Source organism: Cotesia typhae, unplaced genomic scaffold (genome assembly GCF_013202065.1).
Source record: "Cotesia typhae breed Kobodo isofemale line unplaced genomic scaffold, CoteBio_Ctyphae scaffold_13, whole genome shotgun sequence".
In the NCBI taxonomy this organism is placed as follows: domain Eukaryota; kingdom Metazoa; phylum Arthropoda; class Insecta; order Hymenoptera; family Braconidae; genus Cotesia; species Cotesia typhae.
This window is the reverse complement of record NW_027423774.1, coordinates 5270315-5294737: the sequence shown is the minus strand read 5'-3', so window position 1 is coordinate 5294737 and position 24423 is coordinate 5270315. Positions and strand designations below refer to the sequence as shown.

General features: G+C 30.6%; 4 protein-coding genes across 7 annotated transcripts in view; all 4 read left to right on the top strand.

The window, feature by feature from the left end:
- The window catches only part of Dlp (glypican dally-like), a 70104-nt gene extending 61915 nt beyond the window's left edge, over positions 1-8189 (top strand). Inside the window, exons 3-8 of the mRNA XM_074255208.1 lie at positions 1615-1757; positions 2941-3189; positions 3479-3647; positions 4488-4917; positions 5214-5383; positions 5624-8189. Of these exons, the coding sequence (XP_074111309.1) occupies positions 1615-1757; positions 2941-3189; positions 3479-3647; positions 4488-4917; positions 5214-5383; positions 5624-6018 (1556 nt within the window). The 3' untranslated portion in view covers positions 6019-8189. The remainder of the gene's footprint in view (positions 1-1614; positions 1758-2940; positions 3190-3478; positions 3648-4487; positions 4918-5213; positions 5384-5623) is intronic.
- Positions 8190-10474: 2285 nt separating this feature from the next.
- Positions 10475-16715, top strand: LOC141534667 (uncharacterized). 4 transcript variants are annotated; one of them, XM_074254155.1, is made up of 7 exons: positions 10475-10746; positions 10952-11053; positions 11135-11333; positions 13418-14950; positions 15032-15208; positions 15650-15763; positions 15836-16715. In XM_074254155.1, the coding sequence occupies exons 4-7, from the start codon at positions 13427-13429 to the stop codon at positions 15992-15994; spliced, it is 1974 nt and encodes a 657-aa protein (XP_074110256.1). In that variant the 5' UTR covers positions 10475-10746; positions 10952-11053; positions 11135-11333; positions 13418-13426; the 3' UTR covers positions 15995-16715. The 4 variants fall into 4 exon arrangements, with proteins under 4 accessions (XP_074110256.1, XP_074110254.1, XP_074110257.1 ...); XM_074254153.1 differs by lacking the exons at positions 10952-11053; positions 11135-11333 and having other exon boundaries at positions 10476-10746; XM_074254156.1 differs by lacking the exons at positions 10475-10746; positions 10952-11053 and having other exon boundaries at positions 11065-11333.
- Positions 11581-13377, top strand: LOC141534669 (phosphatidate cytidylyltransferase, mitochondrial). Its single transcript, XM_074254157.1, has 2 exons — positions 11581-11876; positions 11947-13377. Exon 2 carries the CDS (start codon positions 11947-11949, stop codon positions 13300-13302), a length of 1356 nt encoding a protein of 451 aa, XP_074110258.1. The 5' UTR covers positions 11581-11876; the 3' UTR covers positions 13303-13377.
- A 2528-nt stretch (positions 16716-19243) lies between the features above and the next one.
- Positions 19244-23439, top strand: Nab2 (Nuclear polyadenosine RNA-binding 2). The gene is made up of 6 exons (XM_074254564.1): positions 19244-19440; positions 19551-20924; positions 21267-21423; positions 21500-21657; positions 21765-22243; positions 23019-23439. Exons 1-6 carry the CDS (start codon positions 19402-19404, stop codon positions 23281-23283), a joined length of 2472 nt encoding a protein of 823 aa, XP_074110665.1. The 5' UTR covers positions 19244-19401; the 3' UTR covers positions 23284-23439.
- The last annotated feature ends 984 nt before the right edge of the window (positions 23440-24423 follow it).

Below are 24423 nucleotides of genomic sequence, written 5' to 3'. Positions count from 1 at the left end.
TCGTCAGACATTATGAGGGAGGCCTTGCCGTTCCAGAGTGCCTATTGCCGAGTATCAAGCACTGCTGCACTCTTACTTCATGTATATATGTGTGTACATGTGTATGGAGTCTAGTATGAGTACGTAAGGGCACTATATGCTCTGCAGTGGCTAGGTACCCACTAGCCGCATCAAAGGAAAACTCTGCTGAGAGTCGGCGTTAAGAAAGACAGACTGGTAAAGAGAGTCATGGACCCCGAGAGTAGCTCTTCCGAGGTTAAAATTAATTGAAACCTCCGTTGGGGTTAAATAATAACTTATTATATTATGATTATTATAATTCTTTAGATTAGATGGGTTGAAGATAACATTTTTAAGAAATTATTATTTTACTACACACCGATAGAAAAATTTGTTAATATTTTGAATTTTATTAATTGTTGATAAATGATTTTTTAACATTTGATAAATATTTGTTGCGGAAAAATTCTATTTAGACAATTTTTGCGACTTTATAACTTCAATATATTCATAAAAAAAATTCTTAGAGATCAGATAAATTAATAGTTTTGTAAAAAAAAATATCTAACAAACAAAATAAATAATATTGATAAATTAAATAAATAAATTCATCAACAGTTAATAAACTCTCCTACCAATGCTGTAATTAAAAAAATATAAATATTAATAAAAAAAATTTAAGTAGGTATTTAACGATCTTTAATTAGAGGCTCAACTTGAATAAAAAGACAGAAAGCCAAAGGCCGTGTCGTCTTGTGGGTACGGATGTAAAGACATCTTGAAATTGTAATAAAATGTCTATAAAAATAAAAACCCATCTGAAGTAAGACTACGTGCTAATTGGCATCCATTCTACGAGCAGAGACACGAAATTATTGAATGAAGCCGAGAAATTCTTATCCACATCCGGGCGTACGGCTCGCCTCAGGTAATGTAATGTAAGAAATTGAAGAAGAAGGGGGATGTCGGGGAGCTAAAATTAGTTGAGATTTTACCGGGCGAGAGGAGAGGCACAAAATACGAGAGAGTAGAGGTTGGTGAATTAAAAACGTTGCCGCAGCAAAGTGCTTCCTCTTTTGCTTGAGCTTTTGCTGGATGCCACTGGGAGATGGGTTGGGAATGGCTTTTGCAACCGACCAGAATAGAGTTTCAGCGAGCAGAGAGGATACTATGCCGTGGGATTCGTTACACGATTACTCTCCTCTCTCTTCTCTCACTCACTCTTTTAAACGGGTGGCTGTCATTTAAAAGGAATTTTAATCTCATTCTTTCGTTAGACTCTCAAGTGACTGGAGGGGAAAGCGAGGGGACGGGCAGGAAAAAGGAGTTTAAGTTAGTAATAGTAAAACCGAGATGAAAAAGTAAATTGTTGCCGGTCTAAGTAGAGCTCAGTTTTAAGCTGCTAGCTCCTGGTTTTACAATGAGTCAGGAATAGCTTTCTAATATGTTTCTCTTTAACTTCCTATCCCGCTCTTATTCTCTTCTCCAGGGAGCAGAGCTTGCACTCAGACTTTTCTTATTAAAAAATTTCAATCCTCGGAAATTCACCCTCGCCTTTCCTGACACCTTCTGATTGACGCACGGTTTTAATTAAAAATTCTATTCCTGTTACAGGTTTCTTTAAAGAGCTATTGGCGTCCTCCAAGAAAGGCTTTCATGAAATGTTCAAAAAAACTTATGGAATTTTGTACGAACAAAATGCTTATGTTTTCACTGATTTGTTTAATGAATTGGAAAATTATTACGTCAAAGGAACGGTAAGTTAATTTTTTTTTAATATTTTTTTGTGATCCTAAAATCAGCAGATGTTTGAAAATTTTCAAGATTTTTTTATCAAATGAATTTACAAAAAATTATAAATATTTTTTTTAATTTAAAAATCTTTTTTTGTAATTTCAAAATAATTTTTATTTTAATTAAGTTATTTTTAATTCGAATAAATTAAATTCCCATAAAAATTAAAGTTAGTCATTTGAAAAAGAAATATAAAAAAAAAAAAATTCTTCACACAACCTTTTTTTACGGAAGAGGAAGATCCCATAAAAAAGTTGTGAAGCATGACGGACCTTAAAAAAATTTTTTAATCAAATATTCGAGGTAGGTCTCTCTCCGGAAGTACAAGTCTACCGTAGACAATAGGATAAAGTGTATACTGTTGAAAAAATGTAGAAAGAAGTCATAATATAATAAATAAACTAAAATAAAATAAAAAATAGAAGATCGATAAATCAAATCTTCGACGTCGCAATTCAGTAAAAAATCAGCTCGATAGGAACTACCGGCGGGATATCTCCGCAAAGCTAAAGCTTTTCCTTACATTATTATTCTCTCTTTACATTACTCATCGCGGCAGTATTATCGCGTGCAAGTGGATGCTCAATCAATGCTCCTGACATAAAACCACTATAAAATCACTCCGCGATTACTGATGAGTCCTTCGCGATTATTTTGGTCTCCATTAAACTGCAGTTAAACGACTTTACTCCCACTTTAAATTTAACTCGTTAAATTAATCACTGTATTTTTCGTTTTGTTGCGAGTAGGCGGAGCTAAGTCAGACTTAAGTTTATTTAATTATTTTTCAACTTGACTCATCATTTGAAAAAAAAAAAAAAAATAAATAATAATAATCACTAGCAACCTGTAGTCACTATGTAAATTATGAATGAAAAAACTTCGGCTTAATGATTTTTTGATATTTTTTGTCGTGGTATAAATAGTTTGGATACTTTTAAAATAAATTTTAAAAATAACATTTATATTTTAGGATCAATCATCAATTATTTAATAAAAAATGTCACAGAAAAATTTATAGGTCCAAAATACTATTCAAAACTTCTCTAAAAAGTTAATATAAAAACTTGACTGTCACTAAATATATATATAAAATAATAAAAAGGCTCAAATTTCAAGATCTTTCTGATGATAAAAATTTTTCAGGTGAATCTAGACAAAGCGATGGATAATTTTTTCAATACCCTGTACCAAAAAATGTTCACGGTGCTCAACAGTCAGTACAACTTCGACGCACAGTACCTAAAATGCGTGAGCAATCACATGAAAGACATGCGTCCATTCGGTGACGTTCCGCAGAAATTGGGCGTCCAAATAAAGAGGTCATTCATAGCTACGAGGGCCTTCAGCCAAGCTCTGACGGTAGCCGCGGATGTGCTCAAAAACATGCAGACGGTATGTATTTAATATCCTCACAATATATAATATACAATATAATATCTTAGAGAAATAAGCCGACGTCTGAATGCTGAATCACGTAAATTACTAGAGCAATCGGTTATTATCACGGTTGGGTGAGTCCTTTACTTGGGAAAGGACTACCCGTAGTCACCACATCAGACATATCCTCTTGTATTAGACGCTAGACGCTTTACTTTGATTTTTAGTTAAACATTTAAATCGCGGCATCTTGTTGTAATAATGATAATAATAAAATGTTTTGTTCTGTTATGTTGAAAAACAGCTCAAGGTTTCGCCTGAGTGCGCAGCAGCATTGACCAGGATGACAGTATGCCCGTCTTGCACCGGCATACCCGGTAATGTACTTGCCTGCGGTGACATGTGCACTAATGTCATGAAGGGTTGCCTTACACAACACGCTGCACTCGATGCTGAATGGAATCATTTTGTCGGTATGTTCTTTCATTATTGATAATTTATATATCTGTTCATTTTTGTTGTCAGAACGTACCAGAACCTGTCCAATTAATAAGCATTCTTTTTAATTTTAAAATGTAAGAAAAAAATTTTTTTAGACCCATGAAAGCTGTACAATTAAACTGGAATTATAAAAATAATTGTCTAGAATTAAAATTTTTTTTTTATCTAAATAAATAAATCAATTTATATTAAAATAAATTCACCTAATAGACAATCAAGAATACCAACATATCTTCGGTAACTAGAAAGCGCATACTTCCTAGAAATCATTAGCGAACTTCTACAACTAACGACTTAAAAAAATATTATAAAATGCCAGCTCATGAATTATTAACTCTTTAATTATTCCTTTTTACGTTAGTTAGCCGCATACTATTACCCGCACTTAATCCGATTGCACTTTTCACTTAAATGACATCAACAATAATGAAAATAATAATAATAATGATAATAATGAAAGTAACAATAACATAAATAAATCCCGAGTTTCCAAGAAACCGTTAACCTCTAGTGATTAATGAGCTCTATAAAAAATAAAATACGAGTTAGACGTTTCTGTCCCATGTTAGGAAATGAGATTGCGAAATTTATAAATTGCATCGCATTTCATTGCGTCTCCATCTACAATTCCACTTAATTAAACCGTAATTTTCTCTAGAGCAAATAAAACATCACCGTCATTTTAAAATAAATAAATCTTAATTTTAATCTCAATCTCAATCCCGATGAAAATAAAGATAAAGATGATGACAATAATTATTATTATTTGCTCAACTAAATAAATTCATTAATTATGATGACTCGAATTGCAGAGGCGGTTGGAAAAGTAGGCGAAAGATTGTTGGGGCCGTTCAACATTGAGATGCTGGTGCGACCGATAAATCTCAAGATATCTGAGGCCATAATGAACTTCCAGGAGAATAGCCACGACGTGTCCCAGCGGGTGTTTAGCGGGTGCGGGCGTCCTGTACTTGGAAGGCGGAGGAGACGTCGAAGAAGTCCGTCCGCGTTGGCAGCTGCCCGTGACGTCGACTTTGATTCGGGAAACTTTGACCAGGAATCTGGAGAAGACGGCCGCTCGACGACCGCGGTGATGCTCGACAAACTCGTCAAGGAAATTCGCCAGAGGGTCAGAGATTCCAGGCAGTTTTGGATTTACTTGCCGTACCAACTTTGCAATGATGGGTTGGTGGTTCCCGTGAGCAACACCAAGGAATGTTGGAATGGCACACATGTTGACAAGTAATTATTTTAATTTTTTTTAGTCTTACACAGCTTAAGCTGGTCCATTTTAAAACACAATAAGTGCAAAATTTCTTGACCTTTTTCTTTGTATTGCATTTTTTAAATTGTAAAATTTGCAACAATTAAATTTTTTATAAATTCAGCATGTAAGCTTTTTTTTTTTTTTTAAATGGAGTAGCAGATCTAGATATAAGATACAATCTGTATTTTGTTTAATCTGAGGTTAACGACTCTCTTTTTCTTTCTGGACTTCTGTTTATTTATAAGAGGATTAACGATAATATTGTTTTTAGATATTTATACCCGGTATCGTCCGACGGCGAGACGCAGACTCTAAACCCAGAGGTTCGCGGGATTGGTCCCAGAGCCGCGATTGTTAGAGAGCAAATATTTGCTCTCACAACAATCACCAGTCGGCTCAGATCCGCATTTAATGGCCAAAATGTTAATTGGATAGACCCTGGTTTGTACTTTTTATTTTTAACTTTTTATGCTTAAAGAAAATGATCGGATAATGGAAAAATTCGATTTGAAGCTTTAGATGTTTACTTTGTAAATCTTTTGTTATTATAATCAGATAAATTTTTTTTTTCACTTATTTTATTCTTGAAAAAAATTTTTCATTATCACGATAATTTATCAAATTAATAAATTATACGAAAATTGTTTAAAAAATCAATGTTAACTATAAAAAAATTTACAGAAGACATTCCTGAAGGATCAGGCAGCGGTTCCGGAAACGGTCGCGACGATGACGTAATAACCGACGACGAAGATGGCTGGGGCGAAGGATCCGGCGAAGACCCTAAACCTTCAGAGCCAGAAATCCCGAAAGTAGCTTCACCAGTGCCTCCGGTGATACCACCGCAGGTGGATATCGCACCTAAGAGTCCCGTGGACAACAGCGTTGACAAAAGCCCCGAGTCCAGTGGGGGCAGTCTGGACAAGAATGAGGGTAGTCAAAATTCGACGACGAGCGTGGGCAGCGGTAGTGGATCCGCGAGTCGCCCGCGAATGTCTTTAACTCGCGCTCTGACGTCCTATCTCTTCCCTATTGCCGTGATGTGGTTCGGCGGCTGTCTTACCGAGTGGCTGTGATCTTTCATTTCTTACGATCAAGTGGAAATTGTAAATAATAAATCATAAATATTAAACTATTAACTAATCCCTAACTAACTAATTAATTAGTTAATTAATAATGTTAATCGAACGGATAAACTTATTTATCAAGATTTTTTAAAAGTGACCAATGTGCCATTTTTTATTTTTATTTTTATCTCAAGTCTGTGCCAGAATTTCTCAAATGGCCGTCGGTGTTTTTATTTTATTTTATTTTATATATTTTCTTTTATTTAATTATTTATTAGTGAAATAATAAATAATAAATAAATAAGTGACTTCAAGTTTGAACTTCAGGACGTAAAAATAATAATTAAAAGTTTTAATTAAATGTTAAGACTCTTATTGTATACGAGAGTGTTATAACAGGACTGAAAATTTAATTTATTCGATTAACTATTAATTTTGTGTATTAATTATTAATATTAATATTATTATTTTATTTTATTTTTTAATTACTCAGCCAACAAAGTTGATGAGTATAAATAATAATTATTATTAATAAACACTTCTCTACTCTCTTTTGTAAAGTGTAAATAAAAGTAGACAAGCAACTGAAAAAAAAAAAAAAAAAAAAAAAAAAAAAACTATTGAAAATAAAAAAAAACAAAAAAATTTTTTATTTAGACTAGTTGCTTGCAGATTTAGGTTTAAGTTTCGGTATCGAGTGTTAATAAGCTGTGTAAAAATAATAAAAGTATAAAAATAAATTTATAAAAAGTAATAATTAAATAAAAAAATCAAAGAGTGGAGAGAAATGAAATTGAATACAAAAATAATAACGGGATCCTGTGATAAAATCAAATAAACCCGCACTTAGAGTCTCGAACTTGTCCAAGGCGGAAAATAAATGAATAATTATTATTATTAATTATTAATATTAATAAATATAATATTAAATGGTATGTAAGACGTAAGAATAGACGATTTGAAAAATCTAGTGAATTATTCAGATAATTGATGATTGATTGGTTGAATGATTATTGTCAGTGGTAAATAATATCATTTGTAATTTTTAATTTGTATTATACTATTCTATAAAAATAGATTTATATAAAAATATTATATATATTTAATTGATTAATATAACAAATTTATTGACGAGAGTTTTATCCCAAGAAATATTATTAATGGATTTAATTTTAGGGTACAATTTTTTTTTGCATTATTTTTATCATTTTTTACGCTGACTTTTTGTACTTGCTTGTGAATTATGGGCGTGTGCGAATTATTTATTTTTTTTTGTTTAGTGGAGATAAAATAATTCAGTTGGAAATGTTTTTTTTTTTTTTTTTTTTTTTCATAAAATTGAATTTTGATTTTCAAAAATTATCGGGTGTAAACTATTGGAAGTCTTAATTTTTTATGGTGTTCGCACATTCCTAATAATTTAAGTAGCATTACAGGTATAATTTTATTACTTACATTTTTATTTAATTTTCTGTTATAAGCTATTGTTAAAAATTTTTACTTTTGTATCACGAAATTATGAAACCATTTTCAAAAAAAAATTATTATAAAACTATGACAGAGAAAAATTATCACACAAAAATGTATTTAATAAAATAAAAATATTAATATTAAATTAAATAAAAATGTGGACAAAAATAAATTAACCTGTTTTGCTGCGATAATTAAAATAAAAATAAAAGAAATTGTCGATCAAAACAAAACATAAATTACAAGGTAACAGGGTTCTTCAGAGAAGAAAACAAAAAAATTATTGGATAATGTAATAAACAATCGTATTAAATTATAATGATGATAATAATTTAAATAAATAAATATAACAATAATAATATTAATGTATTTAAATGACTTGTAATTGACAACAGAGGATGCGATGATGCGATTATTTATTAGCATTTAAATATTAAAGTAATAAATATATGTTAATAGAAGGTAAAATGTTTTTTACGCTGTACATTACGATAAATTTTTCTATTGTATTTAATTTTCCATTCCAACTGATTTACTTTGTACTACCAGTGGTATCTTATAATTTTATAAAGTATATAATTATTGTCGATTTATAAATTATAATATTAATAACAAATTTATTTATACTGTTTAATAACATAAAATAAATTTATTATGACTTTGGATGGAACAAAACTATTTAAATATAAAAATATATCACAATAATTTAATATTTGTTTCTTTTTATTTATTCTTTTTTACCTTCTATTTTTGTCCCTACAAATTTCCTAAATTCCAGAAATATTTATTTGTTTAAATATTTATATTTTTAAAAATAGGTATGAAATAAATAAACTAGAAAAAAAAAACAATAACAAACCTCGGCAGAGAAATAATATGCAGAAGGGTATAATCAACATGATACTAAAAGCAGCAGAATCTCACTAAGTGTATATTTAAATGAGAATAAACGAAACAAAAAAAATTATGAAAGAAAAGTATGGAAAAATTCAAAGAATCAAACGTAATTTAATGAAATTGATAAATAAAGTGTTTGATGTCTGATATTTTTAGTATCATAACACTTCTGCATCATCCAAGTGTAAACAGCTAGCTAATGTCACTTAACTGCTATTTCTCTACCGGTCGATGCCAGATGAGGACTTCTTGGCTGCTGATGCTGATCCGGAGTAATTTTCTTGCAGTTGACATCAGGTATCTTCAATTTTATTTTCACTAGTTGTTAATCACTGACACTTTTTTTCTGAAAACATAATAAATAATTTTAGCAACACAAACCTTGATAAAAATAAATGACATTAAAGTTAGCAGTCATTAGACAGTTTTTAAATTTTATTTAACAAAAAAATTAGTTTCAAAAAATTGGATTTTTAATTTTTTGTAATTTCTGAATGTGAATTTTTTTTGCCATAATTTATTTGTTAAAAAAAATATCTACAAATTATTAAATATCTGCTAAGTTAATTTTCATTAAAAATAAAGAAAATTCTTGAAAATTAATTTAGCAGATATTTTTAATTTAAAAATTTTTTGCAACAAATAAATTAGAAAAAAAAATTTTAATATGTTGAAATTTTAAAAATTAAAAAATGCAATTTTTTAAAAATAATTTTTTGAGCAAATTTTTTTGTTAAAAAAATTAAAAAAAAACTGTGAAATGACAGCTAAATTTAATCTCATAGAAAATTCTATTTTTTATTAAATTTTATTTAAAGTGATTCTGAAATTTGCAGACATTTGACATTTTTTTTTTATTGCCAGATGCCTGCTGATTTCAGTATTTGAATACCTATAAGTATAAATTGTCAATAAAAATTAAAAAAATATTATTGTATATTCAGCAAGTCTCCAAAAATTTTTTATTTTTTACTAAATCAGTAATGATACTGAAATTGAGAGACATTTGATAATTTTAAGAATTTTTTTAACAAACAAATTATAGCAAGAAAATTTTAATTAAAAATTTCATCTTTAGAAGCTCTGAAAAGTTATAAATGAGATTTTTATAAATAATTTTCTATGCCTAATTTATTTTTCAAGAAAAATCAAAAAATGTCAAGTGTCTGCTAATTAGCCGACATTTAAAAATTTTTAAGATTTTTTTTTGAAAAAATTATTGCAAAAAAATTAAAAAAAATTTTCACTTGTGAAAAAGTTGAAAAAATATAAGTGCAATTTTTTTTTACATATTTTTTAGCTCCAATTTAATGAATAAAAAAAAAAATTAAAAATGTCGGCTAACTTTAGTATTATTTTAAAAAAAAAAATTTTTTGTTCTAATTTAATAAATTAGAAAAAAAAAGTCAAAAAATTAAAAACGTCATCTAACTTTAGTATTATAAATAAATAGTGAAATGTCAAAACGTGAGTACAATAATAAAAATTAACAAAAACAATGTCGTTGTTAGAGACTTGCTATTTTTTGGCATTATTTTTGCCATCATAACCTAAATTACCTCTAATTATTAAAAATATGACAAATTTATCTATTTTTCAATTAAATTACTCTACTACTTAATAAAAAATGAAACAAAATGACTTAATTAAGCTAAAAAATATAAAAATACTAAAAATATATAAAAAGAACCGGAGGTACGACTCGGAGCGCTCAGAAGTTAGTGGTCTTCTGCTGCTGCGTAATAGCCGTTATTTCAAAATCATCAAAATGGCCGTCGCAATTCCTACCGACTAGTGCGCGCGCAATCTGAACCGATCGAGCAGAAAATTTGAACTCCCGCGGGAAAACTTGAAACTAAAGATAATACTGAAGTTAGCCGTCAGCTGTCAATTAAAAAAAATTTTAATAACAAATAAATTGCAATAAAAAAATGCTTGTAAAAATTTTAACTTGTCATTTTAATTAATTTTCACATGTGAAATTATTTAATAAAATTTTTTTTATAATAATTTAGCTGTTGTATATAGAATTCTAAAAATTTTTTAACGTCTGTCAACTTCAGTGTCATAGCTAAAGACCGTAGCGCCAAGCCAACGCGTCCGAAAAATTTAACAAAAATATATTTATCGCATGGCGCACTTGTACTATCTTTTTATACACGTTGAAAAGCGTAACAATAATTTATAAATAATATATTTGTTTTGTTTTGTTTTTAAATAATAAAATCGTCGAGAGTATAGACAGAAAAAAAGTCGCCGAGAGGGAGATAAGTAATAAGTGTGATAAATAAATGAACATAGAGAAATTATTGATAAAGATGGTGATTTGAGACTCGCCCATCGCAAGGTATCGCCGATTCATTTACTCAAGTAAGTTCTTTGCACAATAGCTTGATCTAGCGCTACTGCTGCTGCTATGTACGTGATTAAGCTTATGTATATGTATATATATATATACTAATTTGTTTTCTAATGTGTATATTTATCCGTAATTAAGGTGATAAGAGTAAGAAATAGTGATAGGTTCACTTGACGTAATCGTGTAAAGAGCAATGGGTTGGTGAATTTTTTTCAGCTCCATTACTTGACTGGGATTCTAACCTACGCTTGGAATTCATCAGATAAGAGTATACATGTAAAGTCAATAAATTTTTCATCGCACCGCAAGCTGTGAAGAGTATGTACATATTTATGTGGATGTGCATATTCACAATGGTTTATTAATTTGATTTAATAAAATATTTATGTCTGGCTTCAGTGCTACGTACTCTATCTACGCCGGAATATTGATAAATCACTTTTTATAAAGCCATGTACTGTATGTGTATATTTATCTCTGTGTGATCAGCGCTGGAAAATACTGGATTCAAGATATATTTACTGGAATTTTTAATCTTGATAAAATTACAAGAGGATCTGGATTTATTTTTAAAATTAAGATTATTTATTATTCAAAGGTTTAGAAAAAAATTTTTTTTTATTTTATGAGAATATATTTTTATATTTAAATTAAGAAAAAGTGAACGTCAGAAGATTTTAATTTATTTAAATAAATAAATAATCTATTTGATAATAAAGCAACTGAAAAAAGTGAACAAGAAGAAAATCAATGGATTTAATTTTTTGTTATTGAAAATAACAAATAGAGGATTTGGATTTACTTTTAAAATCAAGATAATTTATTATTCAAAGGTTTAAAAAAAAATTTTTTTTTTATTTTATGAAAATATATTTTTATATTTAAGCAAAAGTGAACGTCAGAAGATTTTAATTTATTTAATAATTAATCAACTGAAGAAAGTGAACAAGAAGAAAATCAATGGATTTAATTTTTGTTATTGAAAATAAAAACTCGGTGTCAAAAATTGTGGGAAAAATTTCTTGATCAATATAACAAAAAAATATGAATCAACTTGGTGGAAGAATGAACAGTCGAAAATAATTAGTTTTGGGAGAAGAATAAATTTAAATATTTATATTAAAATTAAAGGAAAAATAAGGTATAAAATTATTTAAATTTATAAAATCTAAATTGAGATAATTAATAATTGAGTTTTTTTTACATATAAGATGATGGAAAAAGTAATATCGGAGTCATTTAAAAAAATTCTCCATACATTTCCTCATAATATGCGATTTTGCTTCGCATACGGATCGGGAGTAATAAAACAAACTACGGATCCGAAGAAGAACATGCTAGACTTGGTATTCGTGGTGAGAAACTCTGAGCAGTGGCATGCTGAGAATCTAGTCCGCAATCCTAGCCATTATGCTCAACCGTTACGACTGTTAGGACACAAAGTGATAAGCAGGTTTCAAGAGAATTGGGGAGCTAAAATATACTACAACACTCTGATAAAGTCAGCGGATGATAGATTGATCAAATACGGCGTGATATCAGAGTCTGCGCTGGTTGAAGACCTCCTCGATTGGAATAACTTGTATTTAGCTGGTAGGCTGCACAAGCCGATCCACATTTTGCAAGCAGCGAGTGAAAATTCATCGCTCCAGACCGCACTGGCGCAGAATCTCAAGAATGCTGTTCATGCTGCGCTTCTCTTGCTGCCAGAAAATTTCACAGAAGTGGATTTTTATCAAACTATCGCAGGTCTGTCTTATCACGGAGACTTTCGTATGACTTTCGGAGAGGACAAGTCTAAAATTTCAAAGATTGTGGTTCCTCAGTTGGCGAATTTCAGAGAATTGTACGAGCCAGTTTTGAATTTGTTCGATCATTTTGTTGACATACCAAAGCTTCAATATACTCCGGTAGTTTGTCACCAAGATGACAGTCCTATAGCGAGGATCCATCACCTCAATCAGCTGCCGGGGACCCCGCAGAAAAAACTGGCTAAGTTTTGGTCTAAGGGAGGTCGCACACAAGACATGGAAGATTGTCTTCGGGCTATTGCTCACGATCTCGACTGCAGTGATATTGTCCAAGAGGTCTTGAGTGACATTGTCTGGCGGTCCAGTGTCTCTCAGAGTATCAAAGGTATCGCTACCGCGGGATTGATCAAGTCGTTCAAGTACAGTGGCGCTAAAGTTATCAAAATGATCAAGTCTTTTGAATTTAAATCAGAGTTTAAAGACTTGCGGCAAGGCAGTCAGGAGCTTGAACAGAATTTTAAAAAAATTTTAGCTGACTTGCAACACAAACCGGTGACTAAAAATGAGGAGACAGAAAAAATTGAGAGTTCTCAAGAAAAATCACTGAGTCAAGAGAAAAAAATAATTGACCAAGAGTTGAAATTAAAGGAACAAGAAATAAAATTACGAGATCAGGAGAAAAAAATAAATGATCAAGAAAAAATGTTGAGCAAAGGAAAAAATCAACCAGAGCAAGAAATAGTTAAAAACGATTTATTAAATAAAACAACAAGTGAAGATAAATCTAGTGCCAAAGAAATCAATAAAAAAAATTAATTTACGAAATAAAAATAGTTTTAATCAATAAATTTAATAAATAGTAGTTAAAAAAAAAAAAAACAATCTAAATTAGGCATACTGAAAATAATTATATAAATAATTTCTGTTATAGTTTTAGAGTATGACGACAATGGATTCGGATTCAGAGAGTCAAGACAGCGATGAAGGGAGGCGTTTTCGTTTCGAGGCGACCCGAAAGGACGCGCATGTCACCCAATCGGCAGCACGTCGTCGCAAGCCTTCGCCGTTTCAACCAAATCGTCGTCCATCGAGGGAAAAATCCCGGGAACGGACTCGCCACGACAGGTCAAGGAGCCACAACAAGGACCGTAGAAAGGATCGGGATCGGCACAGTCGGGATCGTCACGGAAGAAGCGGCAGCGGCTCCAAGGAACCGGTCAGAAGCAGCAAAAACTCCAAGGAAGATCGCAGCCGAAAAGACAGAGATGATCGGCATCGCGATCACAATCACAAGAGTCTCCACAAGGACTACGACAGACGGGACTCCAGGTCGAGAGACTTCAAGCGGGACCGCCGTAGGTCCAGAGATTCCTATGATCGTCGCAGCGACAAGCGCGATCGCAGTCGTAGGTACTCCAGGGAGCGCGATCGGCACAAAAAGTCCCGAGATAATGAGCGAGTCGTTGAAGCAAACACTGGCAATGGTGACAAAAATTCAACTCACGATGACAATGATAGAATCTCCAATTTATCCAACCAAGACTGTAAAGATTTAAATTTAAGTGATTTTGATATCGTGTCTGACACCGAGGGCAATTCGCAGTCAGACTCGTCGCTGAGGGGAAGGAATTGGAGCAGAGATTCTCGGGATAGAAAGTCCAGGCTGAGAACGAGGTCCAGGTCCAGATCTAGGGGAAAGAGTCGAGGGTCCAAGTCGAGGTCCAGGTCCAGGTCGAAACTCAAAGCTTCCCCGATAGAAATAGTTGGTGATGAAATAGTCATTGATAGTATCGGCAATGATAATGAGGAAGAGGAAGAAGAAGACGATGATGACTTGGAAAAATTCAACACAGATATCCTCCTGCATGCATCTACGTCTGTGCCATCATTAGATAGTGTTAATGATAATGATAATTTAAAAATATGTACAGATTTAATAGATAACTTAAGCGACGACGATGATAATAAAAATTACAGCAATTTAAATATTGACGACATCGACGAGGAGAACCACGGTGAGAACAGTGGTGAGGTTGAAGTACCAAGCGCCAATTGCTACGGACCTACCTTGCCGCCTGAAATTGTTGGAAATCCTGCCAAGTCGATGTCGGAGACTAAAAATTCTGAGGTTAAAATTATTGGGCCTTGTTTGCCGGATGGCTTTAAGAAAATTGCTCAAGATGAGGATGAAGCCTTTGGACCCAGTTTACCACCCACGTTGCAGAGGGTCGGGGAGGAGAAGAAGCGGATTGGACCTTCACTGCCCAGGCATCTGATGGAGCATCTCGAAGACGAGGACGACTATCTAATGGAGGTGGATGTTGAAGGAGAACCCGACGAGCTTGATGAAGAGGAAGAAATACTTGGACCTTTGCCTGCTGATCACCCGGCTATTGGTAGCGACAGAATTCAGAGGCAGTTGGAGTACAGGGCGAGGTTGATTAAAGAAGAACTTGCTGAGATTGTAAGTTTTTATTGATATTAGTTAATATTTATTTTTTTTTTTTTTTTTTTTTTCTTCATTATTTAATTTTTGTTTTATTAGGATTACCGGGAAGAAAAAAAACGGGAAGAATGGATGACTGAATTACCGGCAGTGAGAGCTGCTAATTTAGGACTAGGTCCCAGAAAATTTCATACGAAAGAAGGTCCTGATTTTTCAGATAGATCTAGTTGGACTGATACACCTACAGATCGTGAACGTAAACAAAAAGAGTTGAAGGTATTTATATAATTTTTTTATTTGATTAATTATGATCATTGAATTGTTTGATTATTAGTGACTAGCAATCCCAGCAATCACTATGTGATTACCCTGACTTGTGAACTATAAATAATCAAAATTTCTGCTACATTAAATAATGACTTTTGTTAAATTGCACTATATTTTCTTAACTATTGAAGTTTTTAAAGATATAAGCTCATCCTGATATTACACTCATCAAGAGCTTTCATTTGAATACCCACATGCATTTTTATATATTTTTCATATATACATATGTATAATATATATAAATATATGAAAAATTGATGTGGGTACTCAAATGAAAGGTCTTGATGAGTGTAACATCGGGATGAGCTTATATATCTTTAAAAATGTCAATAGGTCACAAGATACAAGATCATTCTCTTAATAACATAGATAATTATTAAATTGTTTTAGATGGACAAAAGACCTGCAGAAGCGATAGATGACAGTCCAAGAGAAAAATCAAGCAAAAGACATGAAAAGTCGCTGCTTGAAATGCACCAGAAGAAATTAAATAAGAAAAGACGGGTATGAATTTCTTGTATTTATTTTTATTTTTAAATGATTGAATTGCGTAATTATTTGTTTATTTAATTACAGAAAGACGAAAAAGAAGCGAAAAAGAATCAAACAACAGTACGAAGACCATTTGACCGTGATATGGACATGCAGGTCAATCGTTTTGATGACGCGCGGAAGAAAAGTATTCTTATGAAAGCTCAAAAACTCGACGACAGATTTTCGCGTGGAAAAATGTAAACAATGTTGTTTTGTTATTTTTATGATTTTTTTTTTTTTTTTAAATTTTAAATATGCAGTAATAATAAGGAAAAAGTGCTGAGATGAATGAAAGGTTAGTTATGAATGAATGGTACGTGAAATTGGTGCCTTGTTATTTTTTTAATTTTATGGTAACCGATTTATAAACCAGACAAGACATCATATGAAATTTTTAAAAATGAATTAATACAATAATTTTTTCATGATTTAATTAACTAGTTACATAATTTATTACTTATATTCTATGAACTTTGTAATCAAGTGAAATATGTAAATAATTACATAAATTGGTCATTAATTATCACAGCGGTATTTAAGGAAGAATATTAATCAATTAGTCATTAATTAATACTGATATTATTATTAAAAGTTTCTTTTTTTTTTTTTAATTTGATGTATAGATGTAATTATTATTGTTCAATTTATTTGTTTTTATTATCATGCCAGTTAATATAAATTCTCCATGTAATTAATTTGAATAGGTGTTATTTGTTACACTAGATTAAATAACTGAACCATCACGCGCTAAGAATAATGAATTATTTATTTTACGTTGTTTTAATTTTATTTTTTTTTTAAATACCGATTCGTAAACGCTTTGAAATTAAATACCATGTGTATCATGCTTATCAATTTACAAAAAAATAATGGTTTGTAATAGAGAAAAGTGACTTATAAATAAAAACAATTTATCAGGAAATTTTAATTATTTATTAGAGAAATATTTTGTTAGTAGGATAAATTAATTGAGTTTTTAATTATTTATACCTTATAAAAAATTTAATTATCAGTTGAATCATTTGTAAATGATTTTTTAGTTTTAGTTCCTTTAATTATGTTAATAAAAAATTTATTTCTAGAATAATTCCCTTAAAAAAAATGAATTTTCTTATTTGTTTAATTAAAAAAATTTTAATTAATATAAAAATTAATTATTCTGAATTTATGTTATTAATTTATCTATTTTTAATTATAAATAAAATTTTTATCAAGTAAATTTATTTAAAAGAAATTAAAAATTTCCCGCGAAAATAAGAATTTTGAAGGTAGCGCTCCCCGACCAATCAGAGCGCTCTAAATTTCCGTTAGCGTCTAAATTTAATTTGATTGGATGAGGCACCCATGTTCTCATCATTGAGCTCGGAACAATGTCCCGGAGTAAATATGCTTTGTAATCCCGCGTTAAATATTGCATTTATTGATAAAATTAATAAGTTCGTTATTACTTTCTAATTAAATTCACTTAATTTAAATAATTATCAATAATTATAAAGTATTATTTGTCAATATTTCCAATTTATTATTTATTATGTTGTACCGGAAAATTTTGCTTTGTTCCAATCACGCAATAATACTAATAACATTAGTTAGCTGTCACTTGACAATTTTTTAATTTTCTATAACAAAAAAAATTTTTTTAGGTTATTTTTAAAAAATTGCATTTTTAATTTATCACAATTTCTACAAATCCATTTTTTTTATCATTTTTTTTTGCTATAATTTATTTATTAAAAAAAATGAAAATTAATTTAACAGATACTTGATAATTTTCAAAATTTTTGTAACAAATAAATTATGGCAAAAAAAAAATTGACATTTAGAAATTTTAAAAACTACAAATGCAATTTTTCTAAAATAATTTTTTGGAAGAAATTTATTTGTCAAAAAAAATTAAAAAATTGTCAAGTGACAGCTAACTTTAATATCATAAAAAAAAAATTAAAATGATTATGAAGTGAAAACTAAATTTAATGTCATATAATACTGAAGTTAGCAGTCAGCTGTTAATTTTAAAAATTTTTTTAATAAATTAATTACAATAAAAAAAATGCTTCTAAGATTTTCACTTGTAATTTTTATAAATTTTTACATGTGAAACGTTTATGACATTAAAGCTAGCTATCGCTTGACAATTTTTTTATTTTCTTCAACAAAAAAAATTTGTTCTAAAAAATTATTTTTAAAAAATTGCATTTTTAATTTATTAAAATTTCTACAAGTCCATTTTTTTAATAATTTTTTTGACTATAATTTATTAGTTAAAGAAAATTAAAAAAATTGTAAAATGACAGCTAAATTTAATGTCATGAAACTTTTTAATTTAATTTTTTTTTATAATAATTTAATTGGTATAAATATCCAAAAAAATTTTTACATCTGTCAACTTCAGTGTTATATCACGCATCATTAATTGATCATAAAACTAAAGTGTTACTAGTGTTACTAAAGTGTTACTCATCATCAAAACCTTGTCCGTCATTTTTATAAGAAGATAATCAGCAAAAGGACCAGCATCACCAGGAGCATCATTTCCTTTCCCCGTCAACTGGCATCGTCCGGTGGAGAAATAGCAGTTAAGTGATGAAATGTTAGCTGATGTCATTATAATCAAAATGGAAGACATTGATAATTTTTTTTCAACAACTTGCTCTTAAAAATAAAATTTCATACCTTTTTTAAAATATTCTTCAAACTTAATTTTCTAAATCAATTTTTTTTTTCAACATTTAATTAATTGTCATTAATTTTTTTTTACTGTCCCGCCATTTTGATTATTATGACAAACACTTGGATTTGCTGAAGTGTTTAAAAAACCCTTCTGCGTATTATTTCTCTGCCGAGGATTGTAAAAAAATTTATAAATAATTTTTTCTGCTTATCTATCAATTTTGTCACTAAAATTATATGACACTTGATTATTATTTTAATTTTCTTGAAACACAAACTAGGTCTAAAAATTTATCTTTGAAAAATGACATTTAAATTTTTTAAAGCTTTAAATATGAAATTTTTCATGACACTGAAGTTGACAGACATAAAAAATTTTTTTAGCATTTTATAGCAATTAAATTGTTATAAAAAAAATTTAATTAAAAAATTCCATGTGTGAAATTTAATAAAAATTTTTAGAAGCATTTTTTTATTGTTATGAATTTGTTAAAAAATTTTTAAAATTGGCAGCTGACGGTTCAACTTCAGTATTATAATTTTTTTTGTTATAATTTATTAAAACAATTCTAAAAATGATCATTTGTCTCTCAATTTCAAAATTATTTTTATTCAAGTTGAATTGCAATTTTTAAAAATTAAACCAAAAATTCTAAAAATCTTTTATCAGTGGTAGTTTCTTACCATTCATTGATAAAGTAATTTCCTGTACTTATACATAACTGTTTCATACGAGTTATGTATTTATATATAGTTCATTACATGTATTTATATGCATTTATAACCTTTTTGCAACTCCAGTAACCAGTCTTCATAATAATTTAAATAAAACTCGAAAAAATACGCGATTAACAATTAAGTAACACTGTTTATAAATATTTAAATAGTTCAGTGACAAATAAAAATTATTAATAGTTTAAATATATTTAAAAATAACCATGGATGTAAGAGGTATTGAAGTAACAAATCAATTACGAGTAAGTATTTACATTTTTCACTCAGCAATTATTAATTTACATCAAACTGAACTTAAAAAATTTTTATTAAAATTATAGACTATTGTCTAAGCATTATAACTTGTTTTTAGAGCGCGATAAGAGCAAAGCTCCTAGAACTTGGAGTCCGTTATGATGAGGAGCTACCGGATTATATTTTGGTGATGGTAGTGAACAAAAAAACCCGTCAGCAGATGCACAAAGACCTAAATTTATTCCTGGAGGACAGTACGACGCCGTTTGTTGACTGGTTGCATGACCAGGTGCTGAAGAAGCTCCAAAAAGTAACTGTAGCGAAGCAAAAGAAAGCCCAGCGAGAGTTTGTGCCAACAGTTGTCGTGAAACAAGAGGAAGAGAAGCGCAAGAAGAAAATAGGGGATGAACTTAAGGTAAAAAATGAGCCGGTTAATGAACCTAAAGCAACAACACCCCCAATTGTGAGTCCGGCTCCAAAAAGTCCTAGCTTGAGTCCCAAGCCCAGAGAGAATTCCGAAAGTTCCAAGGCGAAAGAAGTTGAGGAAAATGAACAGGTTTTGGAGCCGGAAAAAGTAAACCAGGTCCCGGTGGTTGAAGATAAGATTGCGTACGTCAAAAGGAGCATTGAAGATGATTCCCAGCGACCAGACAAGCGTTTAAAAAGCGCTGACTCCAAGGATGCAGAGGCTGATGAAAGCGAAGGTAAAAAGTTGAAGTCTTGCGTCAAAAAACCGCGAATTACTTCAGTTGTTTCAGTGAAAACGCGGCTGGGCCTTGCGAGGAATAAATTTGAAGTCCAACGGAACGAGAGGGAGAGAGTCGAAGCTGGACGGAACGAGGCTGATCGCAGGCAAGCTGATAAAAGAGCTGACAGGAGGCTATACGAGCCGAGACGGGATTCTCGCGGCAGAGACGACAAAAGATCCAGGTCCAGGGAAGAAAAGAACCGAGTGGTGGTGAACAAGAGGCCGAAGGAAGACAGAGACAGAGAGAAAGACAGGGAGAGGGAGAGGAGGACTGACAGAGTTGAGAGGACAATTAAAGATCGGCTTGGACAGATGAAACCCGGGGGGAAATTCAAGGACAAGCCTGATGAACCGAGAAATGTCAGGAGCAGACTGGGGCCAGTCAAGAGCAAATTCATCGCTTTGGGGGGGCTGGGTGTCAAAGTTCGGGAGGATGACAAGCAAGAGGATGATGATGATGAGGAAGAGGAAGTTGTTGGTCCTGTGAGGTCGAGGATCATCGCTGTTAACAATGTGGATAAGCCTGAGTACAAGGATCACGATGAAGATGGAGAGGAGGAGGAAGAGGAGGATAAGGACAAAGATAAAGACAAAGTTATTGCTAGCAAAGTTATTGTAACACCCCGGCCGCTTAAACCTCTTCAGCCGGCTCAGAAAAGGGCCACCCAGTCGCTCCTCCTCAGGGCTGTCGCGGAAGCCAATCAGTCGGTTGTTAAACAAAAAAATCCAGAGCCTGCTTTGCTGGTGAGTAGACGCAGGTGTATGCTTTGATGTGTTTGCCTTGGGTATTGTTGTTTGGGTGATGAGCGATTTTTTTAAACGACTATTAGTTTTTTTTTTTTCTTATTGTTAATTAGGTTTTTGCATGATTTTTATTTATTTTAATTTTTCTTGTTGTTTAAAAAAATATAGAATTTATAAAATTATAAAATTTGTTAATATTTGAAATTTATATTGTATTAATATAAATAAAGATTTAAACAAAGTTAATTGTAAATTTAAAAATTTTGTTACTTATCCTTGATTAATGAATTTTATAATTTATTGTAATAAGAGAAGAAAATATTGACAATAAATATTTGTTAGGATAAAAAACCTATTTTAAAACGGTTACAACCAATAAACATGAGAACTAGTGGACAAAATTTTTCCGTACATTTAAATGCAACGAAGCGATTGGTCATGGAGAAAATTCAAGTTCAATTGACTACTTCTGATAGTAATCGAACGGAGCCTGAACCTTGTAAGTTTATTTCAATGTTTATTAAAAATTTTTTTATGATAAATTTTCTAAATTTAAATTAATTAATTAATTTTAGATGTACCTAGAGCTGTTACCGATGAACAAATGGGCGTTGTAATGTCATTATTCAAGCGAGGTAATGATAATCAAAAATTTCTAGTCACTTTAAATGGTTATAATAATAATGTTAATAAAGAAGACAGTTATTCTGAGGCCGACGGCTTGGAAATGGAGGTAATTTTTTTTTTTTTTATTTACAAAATAAAAATTACATTTTTTTTATCATATTTTAAAATGATAGAATAATTAATATTTTTATTAAATTAAAAATAATTCTTCAGGTAAATGAAGACGACGAATTAATTTTAAACAATAGCAAAAGTGAGTCATTTATAAACAACTCGGGAATCTCATTAGAAGCTGAAGAAATAGAGGACACTATCGACAACACTGACAGTAATCTAGAAAATTCAGAAATTGATAATCTAAATATCACAGAAGAGGTCGAACACATCGAGGCTGTTGATGACCAGGAGAAGATAGAGACTGCTGAAAATAATGAAAATCAGTGCACTGACAACATCAATAACCTAATAAACGAAGTGACGCCACCTAAGCGTAGAAAATTGAGTCCCATCGTTTACACGCGATCGCCATCACCAGAGAAGGCCAAAACCGTGTTATCAACGGTCACTGCAGTGAATAAAAAATTGTCAGTAGCCACGATTTTGCCCGATAAGTCCAGAGATAAATGTCGGTACTGGCCAAACTGTACGCTGGGAAATAAATGCGCGTTCATGCATCCTCCAGTTCCTTGCAGGTAACTAATCATTTAAGTCGATGTACTAGCACTATGTGACTGCTGTGACTTAAATTGCAATGAATTTTCTTTTTTAACTATTGACGTTTTTAAAGATATAAGCTCATCTCGATGTTACACTCATCAAGAGCTTTCATTTGAGTACCCACATGCATTTTGATATATTTTTCATATATACATATATATAATATATATAAATTAATGAAAAATTGATGTGGGTACTTAAATGAAAGGTCTTGATGAGTGTAACATCTGGATGAGCTCAGATCTTCAAAAATATCATCAGTTGACAAGATAAGCAAGGTCAGTTCTTAATTATTGAGATTTTTAAAGATATAAGCTCATCCTTATGTTATACTCATCAAAGGCTTTCATTTGATTACCCACATCAATTTTTTATATATTTTTCATATACAAGTGTATGAAAAATTGATGTGGGTACTCAAATGAAAGGTCTTGATGAGTGTAATGTCGGGGTAAATTTATATCTTTAAAAATGTCAATAGTTCTTGAGATACAAAATCATTTCTTAATTATGTATCTAGAGAATATTTTTAAATGCAGCCTAAATACTTATCATTATAAATTGACTATTGGTGAGAATGATATGAAACCTTGAAAAGGCATAAATTCAAATCAAGACCTTTGCAATGACATTAAATTTCACTAAAAAAACCGATTTTATCAAATGACTATCCTGGACACAGAATTTTTCTTACTCTCTTAATAATATAGATTACTTTCCTAAATTTCAAAACTTCTTATTCTATTACAGCGCATTCCCCGCATGCAAATTTGGTGATAAATGTGCATACAAACATCCGAAATGTAAGTTTGGTTTGTCTTGCACTAAATTAGGGTGCGTATTTTCGCATCCATCACAACAATGCAAGTACCATCCGTTCTGTACAAAACCGGGGTGTATGTATTTACACCCTCAAGCAGTACCCGCACCTGTTGTTATTCCAGCAGCCGCTACTGCACCGGCTCCTCCTCTGGAATCTGTTCGTGCTAAATTTACGTGGCGCAGACGTGATTAATGAGGTGATTTAATTCCTCGACATAAATAATCCTACACAACAATAATTTTATTGAATTGTGTTAGTTGAGGGTTGAGATTAATTATATATATTATATATATAATTATTATTAACTAATTAAATAACTAATATAAAGTAATATTATATATTGATCAAGATTAGTATTATAAGCTCATTATTATGATTATTAATATAATTATTGTATGATTAATTGCAAATAATTAATTATGATTGAACGTTTTGTTTTCTTTAAATAAAGAATATGTACAAATTAAATCTATTGATTTTTCTTCGAGATTTTCGCCCACTTTTTTTACCGTCGACAAGACCAGATAAAAAGTCAATCGAATGGACCTTTTTAACTGGACAAAAAATATATTTTTTTGTCAACTGACGCATTGCCGTGACCGCAACAAACATTCAATTGAATGTTGAGCGTCAGTATTGGCGGCCATTCATACGCTCGGATATTATACGCCCAATTTTCGGAGAAAAAAAAAGCTATAAAAATGTTTTATGCAACGATTTTTTACTTTGTATAAATTACAGCTTGTCGCGAATATATATCTCAACAATTACGGACAAAAAATTGTTGAAAATGTATGAAAGTGATGTTATTTTGATAATAAATTCCTCGGTCCTTAAGTTAAATTGGTCGGGCGTTCATTCGACTTAATCGGAAACTTGCAATTTCGGTTGTTGGTTCTATTATTATTTTTTTTTTAATAGCAACTACCAGTTAAGACTTTAAATTGGGCAGTTATAAATTTAAACGCGCCAAAAAGTTTGATAAATACATTCGGAAATAGTAAACAACTAAGTTCCTTTAAAAACTTGATCCTTTACCTTTTTTGTATTTATATTCTATAAAAATATAAATTTTTTTTGTTACAAAAATTTTTTTAGTTTGTATAACTGTTTTTTATTTACTTTTTTTTTTACAATGAATTACTTTTTAAATGAAAAAAGGCTAATTGGCCTCATCCATTTTTATTCAATGTCGCGAACAAGTTTATCCAATCAGCAAAGCTAACAATTAAAAATTTTTGACAACTAATTGTGAAAGAAATCAATAAAATAAAATAAAAATACAAACAAGGCTGATGACTGTTATTGGTTACTAGGATGTTTGCAATAGCG